General features: G+C 39.2%; 1 protein-coding gene across 7 annotated transcripts in view; it reads left to right on the forward strand.

Annotated features, from left to right (window-relative positions):
• The first annotated feature begins 2,254 nt into the window (after nucleotides 1–2,254).
• usp24 (ubiquitin specific peptidase 24) overlaps nucleotides 2,255–18,579 on the forward strand; it is a 61,403-nt gene continuing 45,078 nt past the window's right edge. For all 7 annotated transcript variants that reach the window (XM_074635992.1, XM_074635995.1, XM_074635993.1 and 4 more), the window contains exons 1-15: nucleotides 2,255–2,782; nucleotides 9,055–9,223; nucleotides 9,467–9,534; nucleotides 9,629–9,772; nucleotides 11,272–11,397; nucleotides 11,726–11,761; nucleotides 11,861–11,926; nucleotides 14,673–14,738; nucleotides 14,945–15,019; nucleotides 15,502–15,660; nucleotides 15,763–15,877; nucleotides 15,975–16,078; nucleotides 16,202–16,309; nucleotides 17,346–17,441; nucleotides 17,552–17,713. In XM_074635992.1, coding sequence (XP_074492093.1) covers nucleotides 2,453–2,782; nucleotides 9,055–9,223; nucleotides 9,467–9,534; nucleotides 9,629–9,772; nucleotides 11,272–11,397; nucleotides 11,726–11,761; nucleotides 11,861–11,926; nucleotides 14,673–14,738; nucleotides 14,945–15,019; nucleotides 15,502–15,660; nucleotides 15,763–15,877; nucleotides 15,975–16,078; nucleotides 16,202–16,309; nucleotides 17,346–17,441; nucleotides 17,552–17,713 — 1,824 coding nt within the window. In that variant the 5' untranslated portion in view covers nucleotides 2,255–2,452. The remainder of the gene's footprint in view (nucleotides 2,783–9,054; nucleotides 9,224–9,466; nucleotides 9,535–9,628; nucleotides 9,773–11,271; nucleotides 11,398–11,725; nucleotides 11,762–11,860; nucleotides 11,927–14,672; nucleotides 14,739–14,944; nucleotides 15,020–15,501; nucleotides 15,661–15,762; nucleotides 15,878–15,974; nucleotides 16,079–16,201; nucleotides 16,310–17,345; nucleotides 17,442–17,551; nucleotides 17,714–18,579) is intronic.

Genomic DNA, 18,579 nt, shown 5'->3' on the forward strand with positions numbered 1-18,579 from the left:
ACACTTACTTTGGCTGAAATAGGAGCATTTCTGGGATGCATTTTATATATCTATATCATATATTATAGTTGTACTATAGTAATGTGCTGGCATGTATATGTTGATGTGTACTTGTAGATTTAGCTAATAGCTAATAGCTAAATCTATCATAAATAATCTCTTCTCATTTTTGAGATTAATGTTTTTGTGTATGGTCCTTGTTTAACAAAGAGTAATAAAAGCCAGTTTCTTCCAGGGACAAATTCCAAAATTATTTAGGCTATAAAGCACACTTACAGTAATTGCTGTACAATCAAAATATAGCAAAAAAAAACGTAAAAACACAAAAAACATGTTTAAAAGACAAAGGACAATAATATAGAAAGGCAACTCTCAAAGTCAACTAAAAGCCAGAAAATACAAATATGTAATAAAGAAAAGATTTTTTTTTTTAATAATAGTAAATGTTTTAATAAGAAGTTTAATAAATAATAATACATTTCATCTCACTTTCGGATTATATATATATAGAGAGAGAGATTTATTTTTTCCCGTTGAAAATGGTCTTCCATACATCATTTATACCCCCAACAGTGAATAAAAATGTGTAATGAAGAAAAGAAGAAAAAAAAATGTAATAATAATAAATTTCATCTCACTTTCGGATTATTCATTCATTTTATTTATCTATTTTTTCCTTGCGAAAATGGGCTTCCATACATTACGTATACCCCCAAAAGTGAATGCAATTTGTAATGAAGAAAAGAAGAAAAAAATGTAATAGTAATAATAAATTTCATGTCACTTTCGGATAATTTTTTTTTTATTTATTTATTTTCCTTGCGAAAATGGGCTTCCATGCATCATGTATACCCCCAAAAGTGAATAAAAATGTGTAATAAAGAAAAGAAGAAACATTTTAATAATAATAAATTTCATCTCACTTTTGGATTATTCATTCATTTTATTTATTTATTTTTTATTTTTTCCTGGTGAAAATGGGCTTCCATACATCATTTATACTCCCAACAGTGAATAAAAAATGTGTAATGAAGAAAAGAGGAAAAAAATGTAATAATAATAAATTTCATCACACTTTCGGATTATTTTTTTTAATTGTATTTTATTTATTTATTAATTCCTGGTGAAAATGGGCTTCCATATATAATGTATACCCCCAATAGTGAAGAAAAATGTATAGTGAAGAAAAGAAGAAAAAAATGTAATAATAATAAATTTCATCACACTTTCGGATTATTTTTTTTAATTGTATTTTATTTATTCCTTTATTTCTTTATTTTCCTTTCGAAAAATTGGCTTCCATGCATCATGTATACCCCCAACAGTGAATAAAAATGTGTAATGAAGAAAAGAAAAAAAATGCAATAATAATAAATTTCATCTCACTTTCAGATTATTCATTCATTTTATTTATTTATTTATTTATTTATTTTTTCCTGGCCAAAATGGGCTTCCATACATTTCTTATACCCCCAAAGTGAATAAAAATGTGTAATAAAGAAAAGAAGAAAAACTTTAATAATAATAACTTTCATCTCACTTTTGAATTATTCATTTATTTTATTTTCCTTCCCGGGAAAAAAATGGGCTTCCATACATCAGTGATACCCCCCAATAGTGAAAATATATTGTTGTTATATTGTTTATTGTAATAAATCTTAGAAATCATCACAACGTCTAGGAATTTTCGCTATATATATATTATTTATTTATTCCTGGCAAAAATGGGCTTCCATACATCATTTATACCCCCAAAAGTGAATAAAAATGTGTAATAAAGAAAAAGAAAATTGTAATAATAATTTATTTCATCTCACTTTCGGATTATGTATTATTTATTATTTATTTATTCATGGCGAATTGGTGGTCAAGGCTTCCATACATCATAATTGGCTTCCATACATCAGATATTTATAACAGTAAAAATAAATTGTTAAACAGTAATAAATCTTAGAAATCACTACAACGTCTAGGAATTCTTAAAATTTAATTTAATTTAATTTAATTTAATTTAATTTAATTTAATTTAATTTAATTTTGTTTTTTAAAATCCTGGCAAAAATGGGCTTCCATACATCATATATATAACAGTAAAAATATATTGTTAAACAGTAATAAATCTTAGAAATCTTTACAACGTCTAGGAATTTTTGGGATTCAATTTAATTTAATTTAATTTAATTTAAAAAAAAAATCTAGGAATGTCTAGGAATGTTTCGCTGTGCGCGCTCCCGCGAGCAGCATGCAGTTCTTGGCAGGCAGAAGTCGCCATAACACCCCGAGACGGCGCTGTTGTGTGTGTGGTGGTGAAGCCACAGTTCGTGACAGGCAGGCTGGCTAGCAGCAGCAGCAGAGGACTGTAAACATGGCGGCGTGCACAGCTCCAGGGCTGTGCCGAACACCCCGTTACTACTAACTCAGTCTAGCGATAGAGAGAGAAACCCCCTGAAACATGGAGACCGAAGAGGAGCAGCACATCACCACGCTCCTCTGCATGGGCTTCCCGGACCCCGACGTGATCCGGAAGGCGCTCCGGCTGGCGAAGAACGACATCAACGAGGCGGTGGCGCTGCTGACGAACGAAAGCCCCGGACTCGGGTACGGATACGAGCCGATGGAGAGCGGGCCTGCACCCCCTGGAGGCGGCGGCGGCTCCACGACCGGCGGAGGAGGAGGAGGAGGAGGAGATGGTAGCGGTAGCGGGGAGAACCGGACCGGGACCACCACCGGGACCGGAGGGTTTGACCCGCCGCCTGCGTACCACGACGTAGTGGACAGCGAGGTGAGAAGCAGCAACTTGCCAAATAGTGGGCTCGCCCATTTAACTAGCTACAGTTAGCTTCAATGCTAATGCTAACCAACGTGAGCTGTCAGAGAGCAGGTGGTGAAATACTCTCCTCTCCTACTGAACACAGGACGATATCACTAACTCACAGTGACTGGAGAATAGTCAGCTAACTTCACGTGTATCTACTTAATTAAACAATTCACCTAAATGTTCAATTTTAAACTTACAAGCTAGCTAACCAAGCTAGTTAGCTCGCCAGTAGCATGCTAGCTGGCTAACGGTTAGTTGGGAGTTGAACGCGCCAGCAGCTGAGTTATAACAGAATAGAAAGCTTTATTGTCATTATTGTATTAAATACAACGAGATTCACAGTTTCCACTTCTGGTCAGTGCTTTAAAACAAATACTTGACACAAGACTGAACCAGGAAGATAAAACATACACACACAGTTATAATAAGACAAATAAAACAGGTAAAGTAGATGTAGTAAATACATAAATATAAATAGTGAAATAAAAAAGTGTTAAGATAAAGATTAGATGAACCTTTATTAATCCCTGGAGGGAAATTCAGGTGTCCAAGCAGCAAACAGAGTGAAACACAGGAGAGGTAAAGGTATAGAAAAATTATAAAAACAATAAATAGAGATATAAAAGATACAGAGTGAATGGGTGAACATAGTGTGTACAGTCCGTCAATAAATACATGCAATATGTGCATATGTGCAGTCTATAAAGTGGTATATAGGATGTATAGTGCAAAGTGCACCAGTGGTTGGAGTCCAATAGAATAGAATAAAATAGAAAGCTTTATTGTCATTATTATATTAAATACAACGAGATTCACAGTTTCCACTTCTGGTCAGTGCTTTAAAACAAATACTTGACAAGAATAAAAGAGGTAGAAAAAACATATAACAGGTAAAACACACACAGTTATAAAACAGGTAAAACATATAACAATGAAAACACACACACACAATTATAATAAGACAAATAAAACAGGTAAAGTAGATGTAATAAATAAATATAAACAGAAGTGTTACACTAGAAGTATAAAATATAAAAAATAGATGTAATGTTAATAGAGGTAATTGCACTTGTAAAATAGGTAGGTTAGATCTAATAAATAAAATGTAAACAAAGGTAGTTGCACTTGAGGTGTATATTGCATCAAAGGATATATTGCACAGACAAATGTATTTCACATTCAGTGTATTGATATTGCACAGATTCATTGTTTGTTCAGTGTCTCTATGGCCCAGGGAAAGAAACCAGGTGTAGCCGCACAGAGGCGCCTACAGAGCATCAGAGCTCGGACCTCTAGCCTCAGAGACAGTTTTTACCCTCAGGCAGGCGGTCAGACTACTGAACAGCAGCACTAAATGAATGCAGAGCTGTGGATTGTTTTATGGATGTTTTTAGGTTGTTTTATAATTTTATTCTCAGGTATTGGCTTATTTATTGTAGTATTTATCAACTACTATTTATAGTAGAGCCAGGGTAAAATGCATTTCATTGCATTAGACTGTACACTTCTTTTAAATGCATATGACAAATAAACTTGAAACTTGTCAGCCAGCGTTAGCTTTCAGGGTTGGCTGTCAACCGGTGCTCAGCTACCTGCAGAGATTGCGGTCCACTAGAACCGGGCTTAGAAGCGGTTTCGCAACGTCTTTTTGGCGTAGCCATTTTGGTCATTCTTCTGTCCACATTCTCAGCTGTGAACATGTCAAGTTTATGAGTTAATACATGTACAAGAGTCTGTTGCATTTGATGCTTTGAGGCCAGTTGGTTCTGTCAGTGATTTACCTGCAGCTCATCCTAGTTAACTGTGTTTATGTGGTGTTGTAACAGGTGAACTGCGTTGGCTACTCCTTAAATACCTGTCCACACAAGACATGGCTTTGACTGGCAACTTGAGCAACTCAATGAACTTGCACCTCAAGCCTGTTGCTCTCTCTCATATCCTCCCTAAAACCCCTGCAGGTGCTGTCAAAAGAGAGCAACACTTCTCTCTGAGAAAGTCACAAATCATGTGAACTGTTGATTCAAACACTTGTTGTCTCCCTGTGATGGCTGCTGTGATTATGGGTCAGTAGAATAGGTACAAATAAACTACTCTGGCCACAATACCTTCTTTCTCCACTAACTTGTATTTAAGGCTGTTATAGTAGACAACAGTTTGCAGAAAATTGAAGGTTACTGTAGATAATGAGCCTATTTTTGCAAATATGCCAATAATGGTGTTGTTACAAACTAACTCAGCCCAAAGTGACTCATTCTCTGAGTTCAAAAAAGATTTTCCCCTTATTTTCAAAGGGACCTTTGAAAATTGACCTCCTTGACCTCTGACCTCAAGATATGTGAATGAAAATGGGTTGTATGGGTACCCACGAGTCTCCCTGTTACAGACATGCCCACTTTGTGATAATCACGTGCAGTTTTTTGCATGCAATACAAATATGTTATTTTAGCCTATTCTTAAATGGTGAATATTTCTGCATACCGGGGTCCCTAAACCGTCTTGGAATGACATAAAAATTGGGTATCACTGTAAGCTACTCTGGCCACAATACCTGTTGGCCATCTTTCTTTCTCCACACTTTGATGCAGTCTGTTATAGTAAACAACTGTTGGCATTTACAGTATGCAGAAAATAGCATACACTTGCAGGTTATTATAGAACTTTTTTGGGCCAGGGACCCCTTCCAGACGAGAACATTTGTCCAAGGACCTCCTCTTAATCGTAACACCGATTAAACATATTTGTTCTGCCATTTGTACTCTAAGGTGCCTATGGAACTATTCATGTTTCATAGTGATAAACAGAAAAAACATTTCAATTTGAATCATGCAAAGATACGGTAAAATGAGGTAATCCTTTATTAGTCCCACAGCTGGGAAATTTGCAACGTTATTGAATGTTAATACCACTTATATGCCTTTTTAAACGGAGGGGAATTTTATTCAAATTGCATTTAGACTCAACTTGACAGCATTTATAACGGACATATTTCAAGTAATTGATCTTAAAAGCCTTCAGAAAATGAACAGTAGCAAGACTTAGTCGTAATAAATCCAGATATTTAAACGTAGCAGTCTAAAGCTGGCTTTCAGTAAGTGCTTCAACTTTAAAATAATGAATTTATTGCTGTGTGTCACAATCATATCAGAGTTTCTATTAACCCAAAGCTAACATGGGTGGGAGTAATGGACATAATATGCTTGTTTTATTGGCGCAAATGGTTCCCATCTTTTTAATGATGCAGCACAATTTTATAATTTATTGCAAATTATTTCTAGGACCCTCTGACATAAGTGCCAAGGACCCCACTTTGAGAATCACTCCTTAGATAATTAACCTATTTTTGTAAATATGCCAATAATGGTGTTGTTACAAACTAACTCAGCCCAAAGTGACTCACTCTCTGAGTTCATTAAGAGCTGCCAAAATAATTTTCTCCTTATGTCCACATGCCAAAGAAGTCTAATTTGAACCTATTTTCCCATCTAATCCAGCTTGTCTAATGAATGATTTATCCATGTTTGAGCCATTATTGTACTATTGAAACATTTACAGATATCGTATTTGTCGTGAGATGGAGAAATTAACAAGTGTTCACTCCCACATGCTATTATAAGTTCTGAAACTTTCAGTATAGGGAACAAGCTACAAGGATGAAAGCGCTTTATTTCCTTTCTCCACTTCCTCTGTTTGCTGTATTTGTGCTTAAGAGGCATGTCATAGCCCTATGGCCCCATGTTATGCTCCTAAATATAGCCCTGCAGTCTCTAACACACACACAAACACATTGCAGATTTTGCAGGAGGTCCCAGGAGAGTTGCAGGGTGCATAGTAACAGAGCGGAGTTACCTCTTCGTCCTGCACAACCACACATGCCTTTGAGACGTGAACCTTTCTCCCTGAAGGCTTTAAGTCTGTAAACACTGAGCAGCTTATTTGCATGTTTGTATGCATGTTTGGTCTCCTGTTTGGTGATAATTTGCGAGACGTCCTGTATATCGTTTACGAAGATGGTACGTTTCTTCTCTTCTCTATGCTGTCGTTCTTCTTTAAATAAAAGGAACCAGTTTTTATAGTCAAGTTAAATTGTCAGTGAGTTCTGATTTGGAAATCCTGCGAGCAGCGGTTACTTTTGAACCTAGTGTTTTCTAATGCCGGTGTTAGGTTAGTCTTTCCTTCCTCTCATCAATCTATCTGTCATTTCTAATTTTCCTAGAAAGGGAAGATATGAAATATGATGCTTCTCTGTTGCTTCCTCCTCTCCTTCCCTCTCTCCTCTTCTTCTTTTAACGCTCATCCATCACTTTAGGTTATGTATCAGCTTGCAGCGCAGTAAAACAAGCACTGAACACATTGACCATTATGTATGCTAATATGTGGAGATGTATTCAAAATGAAAAAGAAGACTTGACCTAACTATACTTGGCTGTATTAATATTTGTACTGCTCTGCAGTGCTTACAGGCAAAATGGACAAATGGGTTGTAATAGGTTTAATCATTTATGATTTAGTGAAAGCTGGCATAGTTTCAGATACTTTATGATACAAGACGGCAGGTCAAGCCTCCACGCTGAACCCTCTGAGACCCGCAGGATCGCCGGAGATCCCGACTGACTTTACTGTCTTTCAGGGGCTGAGCAGGCTCAATTTTAGAGCTAGGGAAGTCTAAAGTTAGGCTACATTTTGCCGCGTAAAAACTGGCATGGCCATTTTCAAAGGGGTCCCTTGACCTCCAAACTCAAGATATGTGAATGAAAATGGATTCTATGGGTACCCACGAGTCTCCCCTTCACAGATATGCCAACGTAATCATAATCCCATGCAGTTTGGGGCAAAAATCATGCAGCTTTTTGAAAGCAGTATAAATTTGTTTTTGCACCTATTCTAAAAATGGTGTATTTGAATATTTCTGCCAGGGCTGTCAATTGATTAAAATATTTAATCGCGATTAAACGCATGATTGTCCAGTATTTAATTCACTTATCAATATGGGAGTGGGCAAATAAGCTTGCTTTATGCTTTAACACCACAAAACAAGAGCAAATATTGTCCAGAAACCCTCACAGGTACTGCATTTAGCATAAAACAATATGCTCAAATCATAACATGGCAAACTGCAGCCCAACAGGCAACAACAGCTGTCAGTGTGTCAGTGTGCTGACTTTACTATGACTTGCCCCAAACTGCATGTGATTATCATAAAGTGGGCATGTCTGTAAAGGGGAGACTCGTGGGTACTCATAGAACCCATTTTCATTCACATATCTTGAGGTCAGAGGTCAAGGGACCCCTTTGAAAATAGCCATGCCAGTTTTTCCTCGCCAAAATGTTGTGCAAGTTTGGAGCGTTATTTAGCCTCCTTTGCAACAAGCTAGTATGGCATGGTTGGTACCAATAGATTCCTTAGGTTTTTTTAGTGGGAAGCTGAGACTCTTGTGGATCCAATGAGCCCATGTCAGTCCCCATAGTAGCCATAGTTCAAATCATTAGTTTATTTCAAATGCGACGTGCGGTTTAGTGTTGCACGTGTTCTGAAATGTTCCACCGGGTAGCAGCACTATTTCAGAGGAGGAAGTTCTGCAATTTATCCATGAATATTCAGATGACTTCATGAATATGTAAACAACTTTATGATGTAAATAATTCAATAATCCTTTGTCTGCTTTCCCCACATGGACTCATAGACTTTACTGCTACTGGCCATGTTGCGTTCTCTCATACAGCAACAGTGAGCTGAGCCTGAGCTTAGCATTTTGAACCATACATGCAGAGTGTAAGAGGGAAATATGTCATAGTGGATAGCATCATACTGCTAATAAGACGGTGTCATACGTGACAGGGGGTACATTGCATTTGACTTTAGCGATCACAGTCTTTTTGAATTTAACGCTCTGTGAAACACTTGAAAACAAGCACTTGCCTTGATTTGTTTTGAATGCTTTTTTGGGAGGAAATGGAGGGACAAAACGATGCAGGGATTGAAGGGCAGATCGTTGACGAGAGAGGACACACTTTCCAAATGAATGCCATCGCTCTTCTCCCAGAGGGAGGAAAAGAATCAAGCATCATCCTGTCTGACTTTATCATTGCCAGAGGCCGTTTGGATTAACCTCGCCTTGCACAGAGGACAGCTGCAGTGTCCTAAAACAATGCTTGACGCAGGGACTACAGTAGCTGTGTGAGTTAAACAAAGTCACCCATTGCATTAGGTTGTAATCATGTCACATGTGTGTTTACAGAGGAGCAATGATGAGAATGGGAACTGCTCGGGGGGCAGCATGGAGTTTCCCACCACCAACCTGTACGAGCTGGAGAGTCGAGTCTTTACCGACCACTGGTCCATACCTTACAAGAGAGAGGAGTCCCTGGGCAAGTGTCTTATTGCGTCCACCTGCCTCGCCCGGCACGGTAAGAAAGAGCACGATTGTGAGGGATGAAAATTGTTTTTTCAAGATCTGCATTAAAGTAAATGCTCTCCATCTGTGTTACTGTGTGGGCGGTGTTGGTTTAATTTGGACCGTTGGGGTTGTTTTTCACATGTTGTTATTTTGGACACTTGTGTTACATGGCTCAAACTGCATCTCCTTCGTCACAGCAAATTTTTTTTTTCCCATGTTTGGATGTGAAAATGTGAATCTCCCTCTCTGCCAGGTCTTGCTGACGCTGATGAGAACTGTAAGCGGTTCATAGATCGATGCATGCCGGAGGCCTTTAAAAAGGTGAGCAGCAAAGACACCAGAGATCTAAGTGACTGTGTGTAGTACTTGATTAGTTTACTTACATTTTCCTGACTTTCTTGTCCGCCGTCACCAGTTGCTGACCAGCAGTGCCGTACACAAATGGGGCACCGAGATCCACGAGGGGATCTACAACATGCTCATGTTGCTGGTGGAGCTGGTTGCAGAGAGGGTGAAGCAGGACCCCGTACCTGTAAACCTGATGGGAGTCCTGACTATGGTGTGTTATCTCACGCTCTCTCTCGCTTAAATATTTTATCTTTTAATACCTTTCTACTGTCTACTTTTTGTATTATTTCTTTAAATATAAATATATATTTTTAACTTTGATGTAAATAAATTCACCTTGAAAATAATCTGAAAAACTATTTACTAACTAATTTTGATTTAACTGATCAATCAATTATAATTATGTGGCAGATGGTCAATTAAATAATTTGCTTTAAAGGACCAGTGTGTAACAGTTAGGTGGATCTATGGACAGAAATGGAATATAATATTAATAAGTATGTTTTCTTTAATGTATAATCACCTGATAATAAGATTTGTTGCGTTTTCGTTAGTTTAGATCGAGCCGTTTATATCTACATAGGGAGCAGGTCCTCTTCACGGAGTCCGCCATGTTTCTACAGTAGCCCAGAAGGTCTTGGGCTGGAGTCAGTAACGTTACTTGCTACCGCCGCCGCCGCCGCCCTCTCTCTCTCACTTCACCACTCACTTCCCACGTACACACACTCTCTGCTCCAAATGACCTACTCTACTCTCACAACAACTGGCTTTAGAGAGCCCCATTCACGTTTTTGCGTCGGCTATCGTAGCTCTCCAACATGCTTGGCACACGGGAGAGGCTTCAGTTGGTTGCAATCTCAACCTCACCGCTAGATACCACCAGATCCTACACACTGCTCCTTTAAATGTGCATTCTTAGTACCAATAAACTATCTTACTCAGAGATACACCGATCGATCGACCACAGGTCGAAACCGGCCGGTTATCAGCTGATCGGCCTTGACCGGTGACCGGCCGATCAATCTCATATATAACATTTTTTGCAGGTCAAATTTACACACAATGTGCCACATGATGGTTTTAATGTCACAGCCGCACACGCCATGCATGTCGCGCACACAGTGGCAGCTGTGGCACACATTATCACAACCACAATTTGTAACACCTGCAAGTCCAAAATAAGCCGCGGAAGAACTTAAAAACTTTTAGTTTTGTTTGAGTGACAGTGAGAGAAGGTCCTGTAACTTGGGGCAGGTTTTTGAGAAAGTGTAAGTTATTTAATAGTCAAACAATGTCTAATTATGAACACGCAGTTGAATTTCAAGTTTTTCATGAAAGAAAAGTTACAAAAATGTTTGCGTATGCTTTCAATTATAGTTCTTAAAAAGAAAGGAAATCGAAATCAGCTGAGAAAATTGCAATTGGTGCGTCTTTAATCTTACTCAGTATGGTCGGTGAAAAATAAAGCTCCTCAGTACTTCTCGTGCCCTGAATCAGCAAATTACTTTGTTTCCAACACCAAGACTGATCTTTTAGTGATCTAATGTTTAAAACTGAATCTGCCACTGTGAGTAATTGTGAGCAATTTGTGAAAGGTATTGGACCACTATTGTCTGTCACCTTGGAAAACAGGCATCATGTGACATTACGTGGTTGAAAAAAGGATCATAAGTATGTATTCATGTTCTGTGTCTTTGCTGTTGTGTCCAGGCCTTCAACCCTGATAACGAGTACCATTTTAAGAACCGGATGAAGGCCTGTCAGAGGAACTGGGCTGAAGTTTTTGGAGAAGAGGCCAACATGTTTGCCGTCTCTCCGAGCAACACCTATCAAAAAGTAAGAGGCAACTCTTACTGTGTGTCTGGACTCTTAAGTCTTATATGTGTGCCAGTTTATCCAGATGCACTTGCAAGTACGTAAAGCTGTGCTAGTACTAATATACACACTTCCTTATTTAGCCTTTGTTTACTGTTCGTAGTCATGTCAAGGAGCAGACAAACGAGTTCTTCATCCCTGGCGCTGTGTAACTGAGCCACAAGGGCCTCAGCTCGACACGTGTGACTGACACACAGCAGCTGTCAGATAACTTGTGTGTGTTTTTCTCACGATAATATGCAGTGTCATTGCTGAATAAATCCACTGACAACATATTTATCTCTTCCAGGAGCCCCATGGTTGGCTGGTTGATTTGGTGAATCGAGTGAGTAATGAGCAGTCACCCAGTCTCCATATACATATAACATAGTTGTATCAGTCCTGCCTCATGTGTCTCCTACCCTTTTCTTCTTTTTTTGTCTAGTTTGGAGAGTTGGGAGGATTCACTGCCATCCAGACGAAGCTCAACACAGATGAAATTGAGATTGCTGTAAGAGTAACTTTGATCTTTTTTTGCCTTTCTCACAAATGGTCTGACGTATCTTAAGAGTAATGAGATAGTTCCTACCCTGGTGGTGGATGAAGAAAAAAATCGAGTCACCCATGTGTTGCAATTTAGTTTTTTCTAAGATTTTTAAATAATTTTTTTAATGCCAGAATCTATATATTTGCTTCATTTGTAGTCTATGCGGAGGTAGAAAGAAGTTACCGCTTTTATTGTTGTAATCTGAGTAACGTGACGTCATATCCGTTCCATATCCGTCGAACCAAAACAAATCGCAGCGATCCGAAAGTAGAAAACGTCGGAGGGTCTGCGTGGATACAAGCTGCTCCCTCACATTTTAAATCCAGCGTGGTAAACACAACACATCCAGCAAAGTATGGAAACACTTTGGGTTTCAAACATTGACAGGAAAAGCAGAGCTAGACATCACGGCTAAAGCTGCATGCTAACTCTGTCACGGACAGGAAACGTTATCGTATCGCGGTGGCGGTTGAGCCGGCCATCACTCTCATTTCCGTGGTCAAATGGGCGGACGCTACAACTGTAGAGCACCCATATACTGACATTTATATTCTCTGCATTCAAACGGCCCCGATGGAGCTGACCATGGATGTATAAAGAGAACGGAGCTGACGGGAGAGCTAGAGACCACCTTGGAGAAGTTAGAGGAAGTAGACACGTGGGACTACGTCCGGTTTTCAAAATAAGGTGTTAACAAAGGGAACTGTATATACAAAAAGCATATATGGAAATAAGATCGATTGGATTATATCAACCAGAAGTATAAATCATTACATGTCCCTTTTTATAAATTAAAAAGAAAATACCACTAATGAGGGAAATGTCTTTATTCTTTGATTTTTGGGTTGCTGGAAAACATTTAATAAATAATGCCTGACAATGACTGATATATTTGACTTCAGGACATCTCTAAGTACATACATGCTGAAAATCTAACATTTTTATTGTATTTAGATATTTTCCAACATAAAAGTCCCTAGAAGTGCATGATTCAACTTTTTCCCATGGTCTAGTTTTTAAAAAAGTTTTATTTTTAATCGTAATATCGAATCACAATACTTAAAAATCGCAATACATATCGAATCGGCACCCAAGTATCATGATAGTATTGTATCGGGAGATAGGTGTATCATCCCAGCCCCAGGAGAGAGTCACTGTAGACTTAGAGACGGCCTATGCAGGCAAAAGGTCACCATGTTTCCCCCCACCGCTCTCAGCTGCAGGGTACTGAATGTCTCTCTCTTTCCACTAATACTCACTTACACACTCTCTCTCATCCTCCCGCTGTGCGATGGTTGAAATGCTCTGTTGTGTTACGTTTTTCTGAGGCATCCTTGTACTGATGCTTCCCTCTGGGAACCTGGCCGGAAATCACAGCAGCGCATAGCCATTGATTCACACACTCGTGTGCACACACACACACACACACACACACACACACACACTCCCTCTGAGCATATTAATAAGGTGAATACTTGGGAGCAGACCACTCTTCAGAGGCAGTGGGAGCTCAGCAGAGTGTGTAAGCTGTCAAATACCTAACATACTACGAGCATAAAGAGAAAGCGAAAGCAGAAAAGATAATGGGACGAGCGCTCCCTCCTCTTTCTTACTCCCAGGGCTGAGTCATTCATTTGTCTGCTTTGAGCAGGAAGTCAAGTGCACAGGGGGGGGGAATTCACTGAGTGAATAGAGGAGGAAGGTGGGGGTGCGGCCCAGAGAGCGCAGGGATGGAAGATAGCCAGAAAAAAAAAGACAGGAACACGGGAATCATTCATTAAGCTCCTGTGATTTAACACTGAATGACAAATGACAGCTGGGCTCCGGTATCGGAAACTCACTCACACATCTGTTTACGCTCACTCACATGCACACATGCACCAGTGAAACACAGTATCAGTTTAAACACAATGTGACCTCTGGCCTTTTAATTTGAGAGGAGCGGTAGAGTGTTGCTGTGTAGGTCTTCTTTAACCCTATGAGACCCGCGATCCTGATCGACTTTACTGTCTTTCAGCAGGTTCAGTAGAGCTAGAGAGAAGAAAGGAATCCATCGGTACCAACCATGTCATACTAGTTCGTCGTGAAGGAGGTTAAATAACGCTCCAAAGTTAGGCTAGATTTTGGCGAGGAAAAACTGGCATGGCCATTTTCAAAGGGGACCTTTGACCTCTGACCTCAAGATATGTGAATGAAAATGGGTTCTATGGGTACCCACGAGTCTCCCCTTTACAGACGTGCCCACTTTATGATAATCACATGCAGTATAAATGTGTTATTTTCGCCTATTCTAAAATGGTTTATTTGAATATTTCTGCATACTGGGGTCCCTAACCAGTCTTGGAATTACATAAATTGGCCATGCCCATGCTCTATTATGCTCTATTATGTCTCATAAACAACTTATGAGACATAATAGAGCATGGGCATGGCCATCACATACTTCTATCATATGTTCTAATACTTATACACGTTTACAATTTATTTTAATTAATTAATTAATGTTTATTTCATAAGCCATCTAAAGTGACACCCATAGATACATTTCATTCTCATGCAAGACCGATTATGTTGACACTCCTACAAATATACGAGAAATGGATTGAGCAATTGGTATTAGTCATACATACGCTGGTATTGATAAGTTGATTTTCCTGTTTGGTATGTGTCATGCCTGAGTTATTCTGTCTCTTCCCCTCCGCCTACACAGTGTGTGTCAGCTCTGGTCCAGCCTCTTGGAGTCGGTGCAGAATACCTGAACTCCAGCCTCGTCCAGGTGAGCCGTCTCATCTGCATCTATGTTGTAATTCACATCACATTAGTTTGTTTTCTGTCTAACCTTGTTCCAGTGTTACAACTATCAGTTCAGTGTTTGTTTACATGACCTTTGTACACCGTTCGGATTTTCTATTTTTATTCGCTGTATCCTCTTACTGTTTTGCTGCTGCAGTGATCAACAAAGTTTCATATTGTTTTTTCCAGCCCATGCTTGATCCAGTCATCCATAAGATGATCACGTATGTGCAGAACCTGGAGGAAAAGGACCTGAAAGACAAGGTAGCGTTTTACATTTGTCACCCTCACTTCACTTAAATTTATAGAGGAAAGGCGTAGGAACAAAAACTCTTGGGTTCATTTCCCAGGAGTGGTATGCCTGGCTTGTTGGTACATTTGGTTGGGAAGCACTCCCCGTGCATCAACAAGCATTTTGCTTCGCTTATAACTCCCTCAGGAGCGTTCGTTCCTTTCAGTCTTTCTCCCAGTGTCTCCATCCTGGCCAAAATGTCATCCGAGCTCCACAATTTTAATTCTAATAGCCTGTGGCGAGGAACATGATGTGGCAGAAATGGTACGGGTTCAAAACTAAAGTTGAAAAATAATGTACGTATATATCTTCCTTGAATCGTATCGGAACCATGGAAAGTGATACGTATCGTATCGTTACACCCCCCTAGTATCTTTATGAACGTGTGTACGTTGATTGCAACTCAACCAGGATGTTCTAACTGAGCTGTTCCTCATCTGTCTGTTAACCGTAGCGTCTGGTGAGCATCCCAGACCTGCTGTCGGCCATCAAGCTGCTGTGTATGAGGTTCCAGAGGGAGCTGGTTACTGTGGTGGACGACCTGCGGCTGGACACGCTGCTGCGCATGCTCAAAACCCCCCACTTCTCTACCAAGATGAACTCCCTCAAAGAGGTCGGCTCTTACAGGATCTGAACTCTCACATCTAAACTAGACACAATCACTTTTTATTCTGTGTGTTTTAATCTGTTTTTGTGTTTCTCTTTTTTCTACCAGGTGACAAAGTTGATAGAGGAGAGTACAGTGTCGAAGACGGTGAAAAATGCCATTGACACAGATAAACTTTTGGACTGGCTGGTTGAGAACTCGGTCCTATCAATAGCACTGGAGGGTAAGAAAGTCCATCACTTCCTGCTACACACTGATTAAAATTACTTAGCTGTATGGTTGACGGTATTCACAGTTAATTAAATATTTCTATGTCCCAGGTAACATCGACCAGGCTCAGTACTGTGAGAGAATTAAGGGAATCATTGAGTTGCTGGGGAGCAAACTGTCGCTGGACGAACTCTCCAAGATCTGGAGAATACAGGTCAGCACCATTATTACATTTTCATTAGGCATGTTGAACAAGTGTTTTTGTTTGACAAATGTTAAAAATAGACAAATGTACCTGCTTTTGATGGATCTATTGATTCTTGTGTGGTCATTTCAGGCGGGCCAGTCATCAACTGTGATAGAAAACATTCATACGATCATCGCTGCTGCTGCTGTGAAGTTCAGCTTTGATCAACTCACCCACCTCTTCGTCCTCATACAGAAGGTCAGTGCTGTCTGTGTGGCATTTTGGGAGTAAATTGTAGGGCTGGGACAATTCACCTATTTCCTGACTCAAATCTATCACAATACTTGGGTGCCGATTCAATATGTCTTGTGATTTTTTAGTATTGCGATTTTTTTTAACTCTTTTTAACACTAGACCATGAGAAAAAGATGAATCATACATTTCTAGGGACCTGTACTTTGGAAAATCTCTAAATTTATACAATAAAATTGTTTGATTTTCAGCATGTATGTAGTCAGAGATGTCCTGAAGTCAAATATATCAGTCTTTGTCAGGACTTTTTTCCAGCAACACCAAAAGAAATCTAAGAAAAAAGCCATTTCCTTCACAAATTAGCAGTATCTTCTTTTTAATTTATAACAGACATGTCATGTTTTATACTTCTGGTGAATATAATCCACTCAATCTTATTTCCATATATGTATTTTGTTTGTTAACACCTTATTTTGAAAACCGGACGTAGTTTCCTCTAACTTCTCCAAGTCCGTCTCTAGCTCTCCGTCAGCTCCGTTCTCTTTATCTATCCATAGTCAGCTCCATCGGGGCCGTTTGAATGTATTTAACATAAATGTCAGTATATGGGTGCTCTAAAGTTGTAGCGTCGGCCCATTTGACCACGGAGATGAGAGTGACGGCTGGCTTAACCTCGCAACGTTTCCTGTCCATGACAGAGTTAGCATGCAGCTTTAGCCATCATGCCTGTCCGTTTTCTGCTTTGTCGTTTCGGCTCGCTGCGGCTTTGTTTTGGTTTTTGAAACGGATATAACGTCACATTACTCAGACTACAACAATAAAAGCTGTTCCTTCTACGTCTGCATTGACTCAAATGAAGCAAATATATCGATTCTGGCATTAAAAATCAATTTCAAGATCGTAAAAAAAAGATAAAAATCGCGATACATAGGTGAATCGATTTTTTTTTTTGTGTTCCCCGCCCCTAGTAAATTGGCTCAATAAAAAGTGGTTTGTGAGTCTGTGTATGGTGTTAATGATAATCTGTTTGCGTGTTGTTTAGAGCTGGGAGGTCGAGAGTGACCGCGTGAGGCAGAAGCTGCTCAGTCTGATCGGGCGGATCGGCAGAGAGGCTCGCTCTGAAACCACAACAGGAAAGGTATGTTGGTATATCTCTCACTCTGTCAAGGACATTGAGGAGTAAATGGAAAAACAGAGGTGTTAATCAGCATACTGTGGATTATTAAAGTGAAGTCTCTGTCTGTTCAGGTGCTGGAGGTGCTGTGGGAGTTGGCTCACCTCCCCACGCTGCCTACCAGTCTAGTCCAGCAGGCGCTGGAGGAGCATCTGGGGATCCTGAGCGACGCCTACGCTGTCAAGGAGACCGTCAAACGCAGTTACATCATTAAATGTATTGAGGACATTAAGAAGGTGAGACAGACATGCTACAGCTGCATCGTGTTGTCTTTGTGGATGTGAGGGCGAGTGTTTATTGCGGTTTGGTGTTTAACAAGGTCATTTCAGGATCGGCTCTAAGAGTAAATAAACTTGTTGTTTATTTTTTATTTACATATAAGAAAATAATGTTCCTTGTGCAGCTCAAAAATGCAGCTCAGCATGTTTAAGGGAAACTATGGAAGCCCATTTCTGCCAGTAAAAGAAAAAATCATCTCAAAATAATGACCTAGTATCGCAAAATAATGACGTAGTACGTCTAAATAACAAGAAACGTTTTCAAAATATTGAATTAGTAACTCAAAATAATGGCATAGTATCTGAACATTACAAGAAATTTCCTCAAAATAATGACTTACTTTTTCAAAATAATGATATAATATCTTAAAATACTGACCTGGTATCTCTAAATAACAAGAAACTTTCTCAAAAATTTGATCGTATTGCAAAAATAATGACATAGTATCTCATAATAACGAGAAACTTTCTCAAAATAATGACTTACTTACTCAACATAATGACTTAGTATCTCAAAATAACGAGAAAGTATCTCAATAAATTGACATACTATCTCAAAATGAGAATCTTTCTCAAAATAACGACTATGAAAGTTTCTCATATTATTTATTATTATTATTTTAAAATACTATGTCACTATTTTGAGAAAGCTTCTCATTATAATGATTTTCAGGATCTTTTTTTTATCCCATCACATTGGCAGTAATGGTCTTCCATAGGAAACACACTACATTAGGCCTCTACATTTTTCTGCCTGCTGTGACAGTTTTGTTCTAAAGTTAGCATGTCCTTGTTAGTGCTGCATATTACCCTTCAACTCCAGT

This window comes from Sebastes fasciatus, chromosome 5 (genome assembly GCF_043250625.1).
Source record: "Sebastes fasciatus isolate fSebFas1 chromosome 5, fSebFas1.pri, whole genome shotgun sequence".
In the NCBI taxonomy this organism is placed as follows: Eukaryota; Metazoa; Chordata; class Actinopteri; order Perciformes; family Sebastidae; genus Sebastes; species Sebastes fasciatus.